At 46.3% G+C, this 16,677-nt stretch overlaps 1 protein-coding gene and 2 non-coding genes across 6 annotated transcripts in view; 1 reads left to right on the top strand and 2 right to left on the bottom strand.

The window, feature by feature from the left end:
- Window positions 1-16,677, top strand: part of Clasp1 (cytoplasmic linker associated protein 1) — a 237,552-nt gene that overhangs the window by 65,116 nt on the left and 155,759 nt on the right. For all 4 annotated transcript variants that reach the window (XM_028771493.1, XM_028771491.1, XM_028771492.1 and 1 more), the window contains exons 3-6: window positions 8,393-8,471; window positions 9,762-9,865; window positions 11,023-11,114; window positions 13,128-13,203. In XM_028771493.1, the coding sequence (XP_028627326.1) occupies window positions 8,393-8,471; window positions 9,762-9,865; window positions 11,023-11,114; window positions 13,128-13,203 (351 nt within the window). The remainder of the gene's footprint in view (window positions 1-8,392; window positions 8,472-9,761; window positions 9,866-11,022; window positions 11,115-13,127; window positions 13,204-16,677) is intronic.
- LOC114624586 lies at window positions 1,873-2,003 on the bottom strand. Its single transcript, XR_003711954.1, has one exon. It is a non-coding gene; the product is annotated as a small nucleolar RNA SNORA17 (small nucleolar RNA).
- Window positions 7,724-7,848, bottom strand: LOC114624587. Its single transcript, XR_003711955.1, has one exon. It is a non-coding gene; the product is annotated as a U4atac minor spliceosomal RNA (small nuclear RNA).

Here is a 16,677-nt window from a genome sequence, read left to right as displayed (position 1 = left end):
CCATCACCCTTGCAACCTCTCCCCCAACAGAGGAGAACAAACCATTGTGGAAGCATTTAGCGTGTCACCACACTATACTCTTTTGTCTGCACTTCCTTGCTTGCAGTGCTCTACCATGACTTGTTGGTCTGGCAGAGGCCTCAGGCTTCTGCTACTCCATACTGGATCCTCACCAGGACTTCTGTTGAGCATCCTGTGTTGCCCAGTGTCATGGCGCTCCTGCAGTTTTGGATCTGTAGGACTGGCTCCTTCATGCACTCCCAACAGTTCATCAGTTGCATCAGTGTGGGAGTGGGCCAGTTCAAAACCACGGATCTGGGCCTGAGCGGTATCTGAGTTGGTCAGCCCACTGGTTCTCCCACTGTCACCATGCTCTTAGGCCTTAGGCCAGGTCTCCTTCCTGCCATAGGTAGAAGGGGAGAAGAGGGGTCATCTCTCCCTGGATCATGTAGGCAGCTCTCCCATGCTCATGCCCTCAGGGCTGGCTCACCTGTGCCCTTCCACCTCTCCCCACTCCTCCCTCCACCAGAGGCAGCTTTACTCTGCTGCCCGTGAGGTGCAGAGTCTGTTCTCTGGAGTGACACAGCTTGTCTTAGTCAGGGTTTGTATTCTTGCACAAATATCATGACTAAGAAGCAAGTTGGGTAGGAAAGGGTTTATTCATCTTACACTTTCCACATTGCTGTTCATCACCAAAGGAAGTCAGGACCGGAACTCAAGCTGGTCAGGAAGCAGGAGCTGATGCAGAGGCCATGGAGGGGTGTTACTTACTGGCTTGCTTCCCCTGGCTTGCTCAGCTTGCTTTCTTATAGAATCCAGGACTACCAGCCCAGGGATGGCACCACCCACAATGGGCTAGGCCCTCCCCCCTTGATCACTAATTGAGAAAATGCCTTACGGCTGGATCTCATGGAGGCATTTCCTCAAGGGAGGCTCCTTTCTCTGTGATAACTCCAGCTTGTGTCAAGTTGACACACAAAACTGGCCAGTACACAGCTAATGAGGGGCAGGTCCAGAACCCCGAATAGGAGACAAGTGGCAGGGCCAGCTCTCCCATGCTCATATCCTCAGGGTCTGGCTTACCCTCAACTTCTGCAATGTGTGTCTGCTTTCCTGCGTACTGCAGCTGGCAATCCTGCTGTCAAGGCCCCAGGGCCTTCTCCTCCATGATGCCTAAGTAAAGGGTGGGGCCAGTTCTGCACAATTCTTAGACATCAGGCTGTCCCCAGGTGGCAGCCCAGACTAGGGATGTCTGCCTGGCCTTTGGTGGCAACAGACCCCTGCTGCTACAGGGCCACACACCCAGACATGGCCCCAGGTGGCAGCATAGGCCAGGACCCCACCATGGTTCCAGGTGGGATCTCTGGCAGTCACATCAGGCTCTTCCTCATTCTTAGCTGCCCTTGAGTCTCTAGTTCTGCTTCTCTTCATTGTGCCCACATCCTTCTGTTTCTCTTTCTCTTCCATTTCCCCACCATTTACTGCTTCTCTTAATGGCCACAAGGGCCTCTGAGTGTCCCAGGAGTAGTCTCATATATGCTATGTCCAGCCTGTGCATTATGGCACCAGGTAGGGGTCATCTCGGGTGTGGTCTGACCCTCCAAGCTTGTGTGGCACCCAACTGGTGGTCTTCCCAGGCTAGCTCCTTGTCCAGGCCCTGTGACACCACTTTGGTGCTCATCTCAGCCTTGCTCAACTGGCCTGCCCAAGTGGCCCCACATGAGGGTTGTCTGTCTTGGGTTCACTCCATTCAGGGCCCTCAGTCCTTGGAGGGGTTCTTCTAGTCTCCGGCTTGCTCTTGGTCCTGGGAGCAAGACTTGGGGCCTGCGTGGCACTAGACTGGTGGTTGTCTCAGGCTAGCTTTTTTCAAGGAATGTTAAGCTATTAATCATTCACATATTCACAGGTCAGAACACTGAGCAGAGCAGAGCCTGTCTCCTCTCTGCCACCTACTCATGCACTTGTGATGCAGCAGCCACACCTGCAGTGCTTCTAGGACCAGGGGTGGAATTATATTTTAATGAACAAAGAAGTATGAACACGGGTATGCAAGTCAGAAAGTGCTCATTCATATTTAACTTGACTTTGAATCCAAGGGAAAGATGTTTTTCCAAGGGAACAAGGAAATTCATTCAGTTATTCGACAGGTAAAGTTCTAGGCAGTGAGTAACTAGGCAGAAATTTCTATCGTCACAGAGCTCTCGATCTGTTTGGGAGAAAGAATCAATTTGCAAGCCACCTGAATACAACTCTCAGAATTTTGGAGAATTTGAGTGTGACTACCAAGAGAGCAGTGCACAGCAGGAGGCTCAGAATCTCGTGAGTGGGTGTGGGAGGGTGTGGACCCCAGGAGCTCCAAGCTCTGCTGCCTCTTGGGACTTAGTCTGTACAGAGGTAGTTCCCTTCACCCACAGCTCCAGTTCCTGACCCATTGGGCCTGCTGCCTTCTTCAGCAGCCAGAGTCCTCCCATGGTCTTATCACCAGAAAGGTCAGAGGATTCTTTTAGGCCTAGTATTAGCTTTTGCCTTAAAAAAAAAAAAAAGTTTTATTGGGATACTCAGAAATTTACCCACGTGTACAGTTCAGTTATTTTTTACAGGTTTGTATAACTATAGGACATTTTCCATCATCCCCATAAGATCCCTCATGCCTGTTTGTGGTCATTCCTCATTCTGAACCTAGCCCTAGGAAGGCATTTGTGTCTTCTCTGTGAGCCTGCCTTCCCTGGGAGTTTCTTGTGAGCAGATTCGTCCAGTATGCAGCCTTTGGCATCTTGTTTTTTACTGAGCTTTCTATTTCCTAAGAGCATCTGAGGTGAAGTATGTCACTGCTTTCTCCTTTGTTGTTAAACAGCATTTCACTGTGTGGATATGACAAGTTTCATTTGATCCTTTTAGTTCTGTCAGCTCCCTAGAGTAGATGACCTACCACTGTTTAAATCCAGCCTCTCTTCCAGCATGTTGTGGATGGCTGTAGCTCTTAAGCACTGCCCAGGTTTTGTAGCTGCACTGTGCCCCTTCTATAGCCTTAGCCCCTGTATGTAGCCAGTGATTACTGTGTTGACTAGATCTCCCCGGGGTTACCCCTCATTATTGTTACTGCCCCATCTCTCCTTGCTCATTTAAGTTTGTAGCCAGCTGTGCTGCAGGGTAGCCAGAGTCTTGGGTGGCTACTGAAAGTTACAGTTACTGATATGAAAACTTCTGCTTCCCATTCTCACTATCTACATTTCTCTCCATATGTGTGCATGCATGCATGCATGTATATGTATGTGTACACACGCAATGGCAGCCAGGTATCAACCTTGGGTATCATCCCTCAGAAGCTGTCTGTCTTGTCTGCCTTGCTGCCCCAACACCCTTTTTGAGACAGGGTCTCTCACTGATGCCTCCTTTCACCAATGAAGCTGACTGACTGGCCAAGGAGCCCCAGCCATCTGCCTGTTTCTGCCTCCCCAGCACTGGGGATACAAACCTGTGCCACCAAGCCCTAGCCAGTGGGTGCTGATGAACAAAGATGGTCATACTTGTATGGCAAGCACTGGAGCTATTGCCCTAGCCCCTTCCTGTATGCAGCCAGTGATTACTGTATTAGACTAGATCACCACAGAATAATCCTGATTATTAATACGTTGTGCTAGGCAGGTCTGACTTACAAGCACTGCTTCCTAACTGTCTGACACTGATGTCACCTGACCTCTCTCTAGCCTTTTGTGGCTAGTGTTGCCTCCTGTGAAAGGAAGTGGGATGATGGCTGGCGCAATGCCCTACATCTCTTTCTAGTAGTTATATCTCTGTGTAGGGGCAGCAACTGGCAATAAGCTGTCCCATAACTGTCTCCAGATGGTCTCCCAGACAAAGATTAAAAAAGAGCCAGCCTAGTGGTGCTAGGAATACCATGAATATCCAGGGACTCCCTAGGTGACTGCTCTGTGACAGCTCTGTGAGACTATCCTCCCATTGTGCGTGTGTGTGTGTGTGTGTGTGTGTGTGTGTGTGTGTATGTGTGTGTGTATGTATCGACTCCCAGACTTACATTTTTCCTCTTGGCTTTCTTTGCCTTGTGTTCTTATCTTAGCCTTGGAATTGGAAATGATCACATCTCAAGTTCTAATTATTTTGTTTTAGCTGATACAAGGCTACAGCTGAACCCCGATTCTCAGGGACAGCCTCTGCACTCTGTGACAGTATCAGTGTGGAATGAAGAGTGTCTTTAACCCTGCAGGTGTCCTAATAAACATTGGTGCTAAGAAATAGAAGCACACATGTGGACACATCTCTGCATCTGCTGGTATGGGTGTGGAAGCCTGGGTCAGTAACCATGGAAACAAGCTACAATCGGATGCCAGGCAACCACTGGAAATGGATTGTAGGTCTCCTGGCTGGGGGAGATTACCATAGCACTCTGAGTGAAAACTGCACGTGTGGGTGTGCAGATGTGCTATGGATGTGCTATGGGGTGACTAAGACGATTCTCAGTTGTCATTAGACCGTGTGGTTTAGGTAATCTTACTTTTCTCTTTGGATTTCATATCTTTGTTTCTTCCTTATTTTATTCATCTGAGTAATCCTCTGTGTGTGTGTGTGTGTGTGTGTGTGTGTACACGTACATGTGTGGTCATGGTCAAATTCATGTGGAGACCCGAGGTAATTTTCTACTTTTATTTTTTATTATCTACTTGTTTCTTCATTTGTTTGTTTGTATATATGTATGTATGTATGTATGTATGTATGTATGTATACATGCATGTATGTATTGAGATGGTGGTCTCCCTGTGTCACCCTGACTCTCCTGGAACTTTCTATGTAGACCAAGGTAGTCTCGATCTCACTGGATCTGCATGCCTGTGCTAGGATTAAAGATATGTGCCACCATTCCCAGCTCACCTTCATGTTTTGACATGATGTCTCACTGATAGCGGAGCTACCCAGGCTGACTAGCTGGTCAGTAAGACATGGGATCCTCCTGTCTCTGCCTCCTCAGTGTGAGGATTACAAGCAAACACCATCATACCTGGACTTTTCTTTGGGTTCTAGGGATGGACATTGGGTCCTTGGACTGCTAGCACTTTACCAACTGAGCCCTCTTCCCAGCCCTAACCCATGCTTTTCTGATGAGGGGGGGCAGGTTCTCATGAGTACCTACTCTGTGCCAGGCATATTAATAAAGATTCTTCGCTTTCATGTGTGCTCTGTAGAGTGGATATATGGATGGTGGAGCCTGCTGTCCCCTGTTCCCAAGAGTTTAAGGCTCAGGGAGCCTGTGTGTTTTTTCAGGACCTGGCATTATCAGGGCACCACAGAGAGTCAGCTGACTTTGGAGGTCATTTAATGTTGCCTGGGAGGTGTCATGACTTGTCCAAGGTCTGAAGCTACCTGGAGAGAGGCAAACAGGCCTGAAAGCACCGGGTCTGTGATATTGTGGTGGTGCAGCACTGAGTGACCTTGGTATAGTCAGAAGGCTTGTAAGCATCATGGCTAGCCTAGTCTCTGTATGGACTTGGACTGTGTTGCTTCTCCCAAAGGGCCTTAGGAATGAGAGAGCTCATCCAGTGTGGTCCAGCTCTCCAGCCTGATCTGTAAAGTCTGTGTTTATCTGGCCCAGGTTTTCTCCCATCCCAGGATCATGGAGCTGTTTTTGAAGCTGTATTGCTTGTTCCTGGTGTGTTACCAGAGGCACTCTACTCTCTTTATTCCCTGTAGATACTGGAGTGACCCAAGGGCGTCTATGTAAAAATAGCACTGTTGCTACTGCTCTATTGCTTGCTGGGTCAGGATCTGTTTCCTTTCCTGGCTGTTGATGGATTTCGCTGTCTGTTATCAATCTGCATGTGCACTAGTGGCACTGCCTTGGATTCTTCTGTTCTGTAGTGAGTAGGAGGGAGCCCACCACCTTGTGCTGAATGTCTTGCTATTTGTGTATCTGCACATACTCATTAGGCTGTGAGGCCCTTGCTGATGGGGAAGCCAGATATGGAACTATGTCCTGTAGTCACCCAAATTGTCAGTGTCACTCTTGAGCTGAGGGAACATTTGTAAGTAGCTAAGGGCTACTGCTCACTATATCTCCCAGCAGACCTGCCAGTGTGACTGCCCATGGAGGGCAGCATATACTGCTTGGATGCCAGATGCCGAAGGGATTGCTCTCGCTTCTGAGTGGGACTGAGCAGTATCATGGGATAGTTTACTGAGCTTTTCAGAATAGCACCCAATTTAAATGCAATAAGTTGTTTATTTCAGGACTTCATGTCTTACTTTGGGACTGTCGTTTGATGTGATAGCTAAAACTGTAGAAACCACAGTTGTAGATAAGAAGGGTAAAGGACCAGGGTGATAAGACGCTCACATGTTGAGCGTTACCCTACTTATTGTAGAATTGCTGCCACCAACATGGGTACACAGAGCCCTTGACCTTGCCTTTGTGTTCACATCCAGAGCAGAATCGCTGGATCATACAGTTAAATTCTATTTAATTTTCTGAAGACATTTTGCACACTAATTCTTACTTCACACCCCCACTAGCAGTGAGTAGTTCCTATTTCTTTGCACTGTCACTTCCTGCCTCCTTTGCTCTTCCGTCTCTCCCTCCCTCCCTCCCTCCCTCCTTCCCTTTTCCTTTGTAGTGCCGCTAGTGAATGTCAGCTGTTGCTTTTTACCCACTTGCTCTGTCGAGCATCTGTGCACCTGCCCTTTGCGGTTCGCTAACCCTTTGCCTCCTTGTGCTGTACTTGGACTTTCCCCTGATTTCCCTCCTGTTTAATTTCTCTTCCTCTGTGTACAGTACACTTTGAATGGAGCCCATTTTTTGGCTCTTAATTTGGTTTATTATTTGGATCTTAAAAAAAAATCTTTGGAATGTCTTTTTCCTTTCCCCAGGCAAATTAAGAAGCTATAAACAATGTTTTCACTGTGGCAGTTTCTCAGCTATCCTTGGCTTTGACCTTAACAGTGGAGCACTGGGCAGGTGTTAGTTTCCCTTGGATTACTCACAGCTTGAAGGCTTTAAAGAGACTGTCACAGAGGCGAAGTGTGCATTACATTATACTAAGCTTACATCACCAGCATGACTTAGCATTGTTTAAGCTGACCTTGGTCCTCTGGCTGAGGTAATGGTTTGTCAGGTTTCTGTACTGTAAAATCACCTCCCATCCCTACTGTGCTCTTTGGAAGGAAGCCAAACTAAGGAAACTTAAATCTTGTGGTTCAAAAGTAAAACCAGTTTTTTTTTTTTGTTTTGTTTTGTTTTAAACAAAATGTTCACAAATAGAACTATTTTAAAAGTTAAGAGAAAAAAGGTCAGGGGAAAGGCACATGCCTTTAATTTCAACATTGGGAGCTACAAGTTTGAGGCCAGCATGGTCTACATGCTAAGCTGCAGCCTAGTCCAGGGTTCCACGCCTCAAGAATTATACACTTTCAGGTATCTAATTCCTCCCAATGCTGGTTTGGTGTTTGAACTAGTGTAGATTCGTTTGTAAACTGGATGAAAACTCAAATATGGAACTCTTTAAAGGTTACATTACTATTGCAAAATTCTGCCAAAGGGAGCATTTTTTACTTGTTCACTTTGTATTATGGCAGTGGTGAAAAGATAGTCTTAAAGTAATTATGTCTCGACTGCCCTCTAGCAAACAGTAGAGGAACTGCGAGTAGGGCAGAAATACCGTATACGTAGCTATTTTTGTATCTTTAAACACTTAGGCAAGGAAAAGAGGTTTGTGGGTTTTCCAAAAATTGCACCAAGGTAAAGCAGAGCTCTAACCGATGCAGGTGTGTTGTCAGGCGTTAGCAGTACTGCCCTCACTAGGCGTTCATTGGACAGTAGCGCAACCCCAAGAAAAGGATGGTTGCCCGCAACCGTGCGCGCCCGGCAGCCAGAAAGTTCTAAGTCCGGGTTTGGTTGCGGTGACTGCCTCAGGAGGCCTGCCCCAACCTGCCTGTGTACAGTATTTTCTACGACTGCTTCTTTCCACGCCGAATACCCTCTCTATTTTCCTGAAACTCCCCAGGGGCTCCTGAAGCCTGCGTGTCTTTACCCAGAAGGCCGCGCGCCACAAGTCTGAAAATTTGCATACACGCCTCTCTGGGCGGGGCCGGAGCAGGCTTCTCTTCTCTCCCCCACCCCCCGCTGCGACCTGGTTAATTTGCATACGCAACTCTAGGATGAGGCGGGGCCGCAGTGGGCCAAGCTGTAGTGGGCTCCTCTAAGTCGTGCTGCTTCAGTGTAGTTCCGTCTCAGCTTTTTCTTCCAAATGGTAGCCTGTTTTTCCGTGCCAAGCACCCTTTCCTGGCCAGCCAGCTCAGGCTTCTCAGTCATTAGGCGCCCGCGGGGACCAGCTATGCCAACGCCGCTCCACTGCACCGCTGACGCTGTGCTTGTTTGCCATTGCAGGTCGTTCTCTTGGGCATGGACATCCTGTCGGCACTGGTGACTAGGCTGCAGGACCGGTTCAAGGCGCAAATCGGCACAGGTGAGATTTGACCAGCAGACTCTCAACCTTCCCTCCCGCCCTGGACTCATCCCACATCATGGCCTCACTGCCCCTAAACTGGTACCTTTCTCTCTAATCCCGAATTAATTCCATCCTGCTGTGACTTTCGAATATGAAATGTTACCACTTGAGGATTTTATGCAAGCTTAGTCATTAACTTGATTCCAGCCAGGATGTATTGTCCCCACCACCTCCTCCAAGAGGCAGTTTTCTTTGAAAAAGTCCTACAAAAAAGGAGCCAGTTGGATTTTCCCGGCTTAGATGTCACTAAATATCAGTGTTTTATGGTGGTGATGTAAACACTAAGCAGTTCTGTTTATACAACTGTTTCAGTAGAGAATCTCTTCCTTCCTTTTTGTGTACGCAGTGAGTGGATTAGAACTCATGTCCTCTGTGTGCCAGCCAAGCACTAACCACTGAGCAGCAGTAGTGTTCATTACCAGTGTCTGTCCTTTTCTTTTTCTGTAGCTTTGTGGTCAGTGTGCTCGCTGATAAAAATGGTGGGACCCTATGCTAGGAATTTGATGTTTGAACCCTTTTCTGTTTCCCTCCTACATCAGCCCAAGACTCATGCATTCTCACAAGAGGCCTAACAAGGTTGGGATAGGCATAGGTGGACTGGCCCATGCTTCAGTGTGTGGATGTGGTGTGTGTCTTTTGTATGTCATAAGTAAAATGTACCCAATGTCATTGAAGCATGTTGGTATGTTGCTTAATGTTTTTATTAGCTTATGTCAGTAACAGGCATGACGTTCCCTACGTACAGTGTATTTCAGCCACACACCCCCTCTCTGGCAGGGGCCTCTGTTCCCCGTTCACCTGCTTGATCCCTTCCTTGTCCACTTGCCCTTCTACATTCACATCGGTTTTTCTCCCATGACCCTCTGAGTCTCATTAGGGTAGCTTACAGAAGCATAGCTGACGGATGTTTACAAGGTGGGTCCTTATCCATAACGTAACCACTGATGAGACTGTCTCACTGTCCCACCAGCAGTTAACTGCACGAAACCCTCAGGGGATGATGAGCCTTCTACACTGGGTGACATATAGTGTTGGCTGGCCTTGAAGACTGTCTGCAAAGGATGACCTTAAACTCCTGATTCTCCTTCCTCTATATCCTGAGTGCAGAGATTATAGACACAGTTCTTCCCCAGCCCTGGCTTTGGAACAGCTAGCTACCTTGGTTAGGCCAGCTAACTGCAGATGAGCAGCGATGACCTCAGATCCGAAGATCATTCTCATCTAGTCTGTTTCCATTTCGGTTTCCAGTGTTGCCAAGTCTAATAGACAGACTGGGAGATGCTAAGGACTCCGTGAGGGAGCAAGACCAAACCCTGCTGCTAAAGATCATGGATCAAGCTGCTAATCCCCAGGTAGGGGAAGGGAAGGGGGACTGTCTGCACACACCCTATGTGCAGCTTCTGGGCTTAGTTTCTCTTAAGCGAATGGGTTAGAAATTGTCTTAGAGTTTCTATTGCTTCAACAAACACTGACCAAAAAGCAAGTTGGGGAGGAAAGGGTTTATTCTGTTCAGCACTGTCTATTATTGAAGGACAGGAACTCACACAGGGCAGGAACCTGGAGGCAGGAGCTGATGCAGAGACCATGGAGGGGTGTTACTTACTGGCTTGCTTCCCATGACTTGCTTTCTTATAGAATCTGGGACTTCCAGCCCAAGAATGGCATCACCCACAATGTGCTGGATCCTCCCCCATTGACCACTAATTGAGAAAATGCCTTACAGCTGGATCTCATGGAGACATTTTCTCAATTGAGACTCCCTCTCTGATGACTCTAGCTTGTATCAACTTGGCATAAAACCAGTCAGTACAGAGATGAAAATTCTTATCGCCCACAGTCCCTCATCATATGAGATATCTAAATGCATAACTAGCAGAATATTTCATTTGAATAAATTAGTGGGTTGGACTTGGTGTTGAGTGTCTGATTAATCTACTATGCCCTTTAGCTTATATCCCTGCCTGGCTTTCCGAAGGAGGCAGCTAGTGGTATCAGAGGAGCCAGTAGGCCTGGCTAGGGCTGTGGGTTCCTATATGATAGTTAGCTGGGCTTGCTAGAATGGGTGGACTCAGCCTGTCTTTCAGGGTTCCACTGATCATTGTTAGGGGATGTAGCTGGGTCAGCCAACAGGGGTTTCCCTGGGGAGATAAAACAAATGCTGGAATGAGTTTCAATGAGGAGAGGTGTTCCAGACAGAAAGCAGTGTCTGTACCCACTGTGCTTTGGGCTGAACTATTATTCTCAGTCGTAAAATGGGGTGGTTATACCTTCTCAGGGCTGCTGAGAGAATGCAGTGGTGTTACATAAGTACATATGATTTTCACACTTTATCTGGGTGTGCATAATAAAATAGTACTTTGTCTTATGTCAGTGTGATTGTGAGAGGACCCTGGGGGTAGGTATGGGACCAGTTGGTTCCTGCTGAGAGGCTCTTATTTTGTTGACTCCTGTCTTACTGTGAAGAGTTGCAGAGTTCTTCACTTTCTTACCTGTCCCTTGTCACCTACAGTATGTGTGGGACAGAATGCTCGGAGGCTTCAAACACAAAAACTTCCGCACAAGAGAGGGCATCTGCCTCTGCCTTATTGCAACACTCAATGCGTAAGTTCTGGGGTAAACCTGCAAACTCTGTTTAACTAGAATTTTCCCTCCCTCCCTCCCTTCCTCCCTGCCTCCTTCCCTCCCTCCCTTCCTTCCTTCCTTCTCTTCTTTCCTTCTCTTCTTTCTTTCCTTCTTTTTTTCTCTCTCTCTCATTTTCTCTTTCTTTCTTTCTTTCTTTCTTTCTTTCTTTCTTTCTTTCTTTCTTTCTAGAAAAGATAGGGTCTCTTGTAGCACTTCTATCTTAGACTCCTTCTGTAACTGAGTATTTTCTGATTGATCCTCTTGCCTCCATCCGTCAGCAGCTGGGATCACTGACACAGGCCACCATTTGTCCGGGGAGAAACACTCTAGAATTTGAACTACATTTCTAGCCTCTTGGCTAAAGCTATAAAAACAAAACAAAATTTAAAAAACCACCAGCAGCAGCACTCTATGTTCTGAAGTAATTAATTAGATCTACAGGTAGTTGGGAAGAAATGTATTGGGACGTAGCTCCTCTCCTCCAGCTGGTAAGACTTTGTACCCTGTAGAAAGTGCTAGTGCTGTCCACAGAGCTCGCTCACACTGCCACAGCTGCATACAGACCTTGTGTGTGTGTGTGTCTGTCTGTGTGAGAGGTGGGGGAGACTCCCACCCACCGCCCTTTTGTATGTATACTTTATAGTCTGTGGCAACCACTAATTTGGTCTTTATCTCTATGCTCATGTGGCATCTCAAATGGAATCAAACCTGTGATTCTTTTCAGAGTTGTCATATAGATTGTCACGTAGTTAAATTCCCTAAAGGCGGCACTGTACACCACTATATGAAACTCATTTTGTTTCAATGCCGAGTAGAATCCTTTTGTTTAGAATTTTTGGTTTAGTATATAGATTGACTGTGTGGTGTAGAATATTTACTACAGATGTAGCCCATAGCCATTTATTCATTGAAGAAAATATGGGTGACTTCAAGTTTGGGCCTCCCAGGAGTAAAATTGCTATGGACATGTATACAGGTTAATGCAGGAGTGTAAATTTTCAGTTCTCTTGAGTAAGAGTACAATTACAATAGTAGGGTCATTTTCTAAGTTTGTTTGTTTGTTTGTTTGTTTGTTATGTTTGGGAGTTTTGCCTGCATCTACTTCTGTCTGCCACATGTGTGCTTGGTTCCTTTGGAGGCTAGAAGAGGGCATTAGATCTCTGGAACTGGAGCCCAGGTGATTGTGAGCTGCCATGTGGGCATTGAGCTGCATCTTCTGGAAGAGCAGCAAGTGCTCTTAACCATTAAGTCACCAACCCACACCTCATTTTTAGTTTTTAAAAGAAACTGGTGAAATAATTTACAGATTTCTCTGTGCTGTTTTATACCATGTATTCACAAAGGGTGTCTGTGACATCAGCATTGGGACAGAGAAAAGTGGCTAACAGGCTGGAGCGTTAAATGCTTAAAGGTTATTGCTTCTCTTTCAGAGGACCCGAGTTTGGTTCCCAGAACCCACATCAGGTTGCCATCAACTGTCTATACATTTCCCTTTAGAGGACCTGACATTCCCTTGTGTGCATACAGACAGACATGCATATAAATAAAAGTAAAAATAAACAAACGTGAAGGAAGGTGTCAAGCTTGACGTCCCCAGTAGAGCAGTGTGGAATCAGATGCCCTGCTGCCAGCCATCTTGGCACTGTTGTGTCAGCAGTGCTAACAGAGTGTCTGCAGGCTCCTCCAGAGGGGACCCTGAAGGAGTTTGGTTGGTTCACTGAGTTTGACAGAGCAGGAAGTGCAACCTGTCAGAGCAGAGCTAGGGTCTGAGGCAAGCATGATGTCAAGGTACAGGCTCTGGTGTAGCCATCAAGGTCAGGCCATTGAAGGGCCTGAGCACTGCAGATGGGCCCTGTGAGCTTTGTAGCCATCTTGAGTAGAATAGAGGAAACCTTGTGTGAGGGGCTAATCATTCCTTGGGGGTGAAGGAAGGGCAGGTGTGGGCATTGGCCTCTTTCTTTCCTTGGTCTCACACATGCCTTTCATTTGCAGCTCTGGGGCCCAGACTCTAACACTAAGCAAGATTGTGCCACATATATGTAACCTACTGGGAGATCCCAACAGCCAGGTGAGTGGGAAGAACACCTACATCCTGTGAAGGTGCATTCTGGTATGTGTGTGTGCAGCAGATGGGAGGGCCTTCCCTCTGTGGACTGCTGATGGTGATGAAAGAATTTAGCTAACCGTTGGCGCTTATAAAGTGTTACAGCAAATGTAGTGGTCACTCAACACACTCCATAGAGATTTCTGTGTACTGAACCATACTTTATAGTGTACCAGTTAACTGGGGAGGTGGCTAAGTGTACAACACTGGTGCACAGACAGACATATGAACAAAACACTCATATACATAAAATCAATCTCAATACTAAAGACAACCAAAAGGAACAAACAGTGGTCACAGCAGTTTCCCAGGAAGACGTCTGTGCTCTCGCCTTCACTTCTCATCCTCAGGCCTTTGGCCTTGTTCTACATTTGTATTTTCTGTTATGGAAGTCCACCTTGCCAGCCTCTGCTGTGTGCTCTGGGGGTAACTTCAGCCTCTTTTCCTCAGAGGCTCAGGTACCATAGATTTGGAGGGGCACTGGCAGTGACATGTTAATACTTAGAAATTGGAAAGTGATATCCTTGTTCCCTTAAAGCTATTCAGAGGAGCCTGAGAACTCACCTACTGCTTCCCAGGTTTCACTTTGGATGTTTTCTGTTCAGGGATGATGAGTTAGCAAACATAGCACACAACACTCAGAGCTGGCCTAAACTGGAAAGGTTGTCTGTTCCCTGATCCCACTTCCCTGTTGAGGTCCAGAGCAGAGGCAATGTGTGAGGTCTCTTTGGGATTTGGCAAGGTTCTCCTTATTTTGGAGTAACTTGGGTTAAATATCACATGATCATCACAATCCTATGTTCTGGACACATTGCCTCAGTTGTTTTCATGTTTGATATTAGAAACAGTATGAGTACCACTTTAGGAGAATATATCAAACCTTGAACTACCTGGGCCAACACAAAAAGCCTAGAGTGAGCACAAGTCCTGGCCTTGCCCATCTGACCCTGGGGGATACCTGAGTCTTGAGCCTGCTTCCCTATTAGGGCTGTAGCATGTGCTTTTTGAGTTTTCATGTGAGTGCTCTGCAGGTGAGTGGGCCCAGCTCTGGTATTACTGTTGGGCCCAGGTTACTAGGAGGCTCCCCAGTCTGAGACGGACATTGCATTTGCAGAAATCCCACACTTGCAACATGGAATGGGGTTTTGAAAATCCCTTAACTGCTGTTTTAAATAAGTGACAGTTATTTACTGTACTGCTAGGTCTTCACAATATTCATATGGGTGTACTTTCCATGTACCAAATCTTGGGAGTCCTGGTTAGGTAACATGCATATCAACAGTTTTCTTTACCCAAAGTCAGTCACGCCTGGGCTGATTCTCAGTAGTAGCAATGCAACTTAAATGTGAAAATCATGCCTTTAAGTGTGGTTGTATTAACTGTTCTAAGCAACTATGGTAAAGATTCTATATATTTAAAAAAGGTGGAGAAAAAAAAAGGTGCCACATATGGTGTCACATTCCCGAAGTCTCAGCACTTGTGAAGCAGACAGGGGGATCTTAGAGGTCAAGGCCAGCTTCTCTACATAGTGAGTTCCAGGTCAGCAAGGACTGTGCAGGGACATTCTATCTCAGAAATAAAAATTAGGGACTGGTGAGATGGCTTAGCAGTTAGGAACACTTACACTCTTCTAGAGAACCTGAGTTCAGTTCCTAGCACTCAATGGCTGCTCACAATTCTCCAGAACTCTAGGCCTCAGTTATCTGGTGTCCTCTTCTGCCCTCCAAGGGGTTCAGGCACATACAAAGTACACATATATACATGCAAGGCAAATCACTAATACACATAAAATTTTTAAATTACAAAATAAATAAATAAAAATAAAGCCAGTGAAATTTTTTTTAAAAAAATAGAATTTACCTAGGGGCCACCTGCGGCACACCCTGTTGTAGTAGTTTGAGCTGTAGGCCTTTAATAAGAAAATCTTTATTATTTTTGGATGTTTCTACTTACTTCCGTCACTTGTCATGTGAAAAATGAGGCTGTTACTTGAGGACTGCTTTTAGTCAATGTGGTAGACAGAATTTATAGGTTGGGACTCTTCACTAAATACTGAAAACCCCACACAACCACATCTGCCTTGGGAGCTGCCTCTCTACACTCATAGCACCCTGCACGCTGCACCTTGCATTCACACTGCATCATCTAGTGTGAACTGCCACCTGCTTCCCTCATGCCAGTCAGCTCAGCCATCCACTGGTCTGCCACTGAGCTGATGTCCAGAGTGTTATAAAAAGATTAGCTTATTTTACTTATGTGTATGTGCGGGTATGTGTCCGTGTGAGTACACACCCTGAGGAGTGCTAAAGAGTTCAAATAAGGATGGGTGCTGGAATTACAGCAGTTGTGAGCTGCCTGACATGGGTGTCAGGAACTGAACTCAGGTCTTCTGCAAGAGCCATACAGATTCCTCACCATTTCCCTAGCCCCTACTCCAAACCGTAATCTCCCCTTGGAGTCCCTGCCCCTCCCTGCTTGGGGTTAGGGAAAGTAAACGTTTGAGGTTTGTGGCTTGAGCAGGAAGTTTAAAAGTCAAGGTAGAGAACAAGAGCAGGACTGACAACGAGAGCAAGAGAGCTGAGGGTTACGGCTACCATCACCTGTCATGTGGCCTGCACTAGGTCAAACAGGAACAGCAACAGTTGCCTGTCTCCCTCCATTTCTCCTTCATACTTTGATCTCTTTGCTACGGAGCAAATCTAAAACCCTGTTGCCTCCCAATCTCTTCCTACCTGGCCTTTCTGCCATTCTGTATTACAATTTATTATTTTCTTTTTTTAGATCAGTCAAGTGAGCACCTGTTTCTACCAGTTAGCACTCTGACGTTTCTATTTTACATCTGCTTGTGTGTTACATATTATATTTGCAGGTGTATATTTGTTTTTTGAACCTTTTGGAAATAACATGCAGACATAATATTTTTACTCCAGAAAGTTAGCAGATCATATAATAGCAAAAGTATTTTCTCAAAATCAATGCATGAATGTATAAAGAATACATATGTGGAGGTCAAAGAACAACTTGGGGAGCTGGACAGTGGTGGTGCACGCCTTTAATCCCAGCACTTGAGAGGCAGAGGCAGGTGGATTTCTGAGTTTGAGGCCAGCATGGTCTACAGAGTGAGTTCCAGGACAGCCAGGGCTACACAGAGAAACCCTGTCTCGAAAACAAACAAACAAACAAACAAACAAGCAACCCCAAATTAAAAGGAAAGAACAACTTGGGGGAGGCAGGTTTTTCTTTCTTCACGGGATGTGGGATCAAAGTCAAATTGTCAGGCTTGGTAGCAAGCCACTTTACCCACTGAGCCATCTCACTGGCCCCACATGCCATTTTTATGCTAAAGAAACTTAACACCAATACATCAATGTCTACTCCATAATGAGGTTTCTCCAAGAAACCATACCCGTCCTGTTCCTTACTCCTTGTTTTCACTGC

Source organism: Grammomys surdaster, unplaced genomic scaffold (genome assembly GCF_004785775.1).
Source record: "Grammomys surdaster isolate TR1022 unplaced genomic scaffold, NIH_TR_1.0 208, whole genome shotgun sequence".
Lineage (NCBI taxonomy): Eukaryota > Metazoa > Chordata > Mammalia > Rodentia > Muridae > Grammomys > Grammomys surdaster.
Note: the sequence above shows the minus strand (reverse complement) of the source record. Positions and strands in the feature narration are given on the sequence as shown.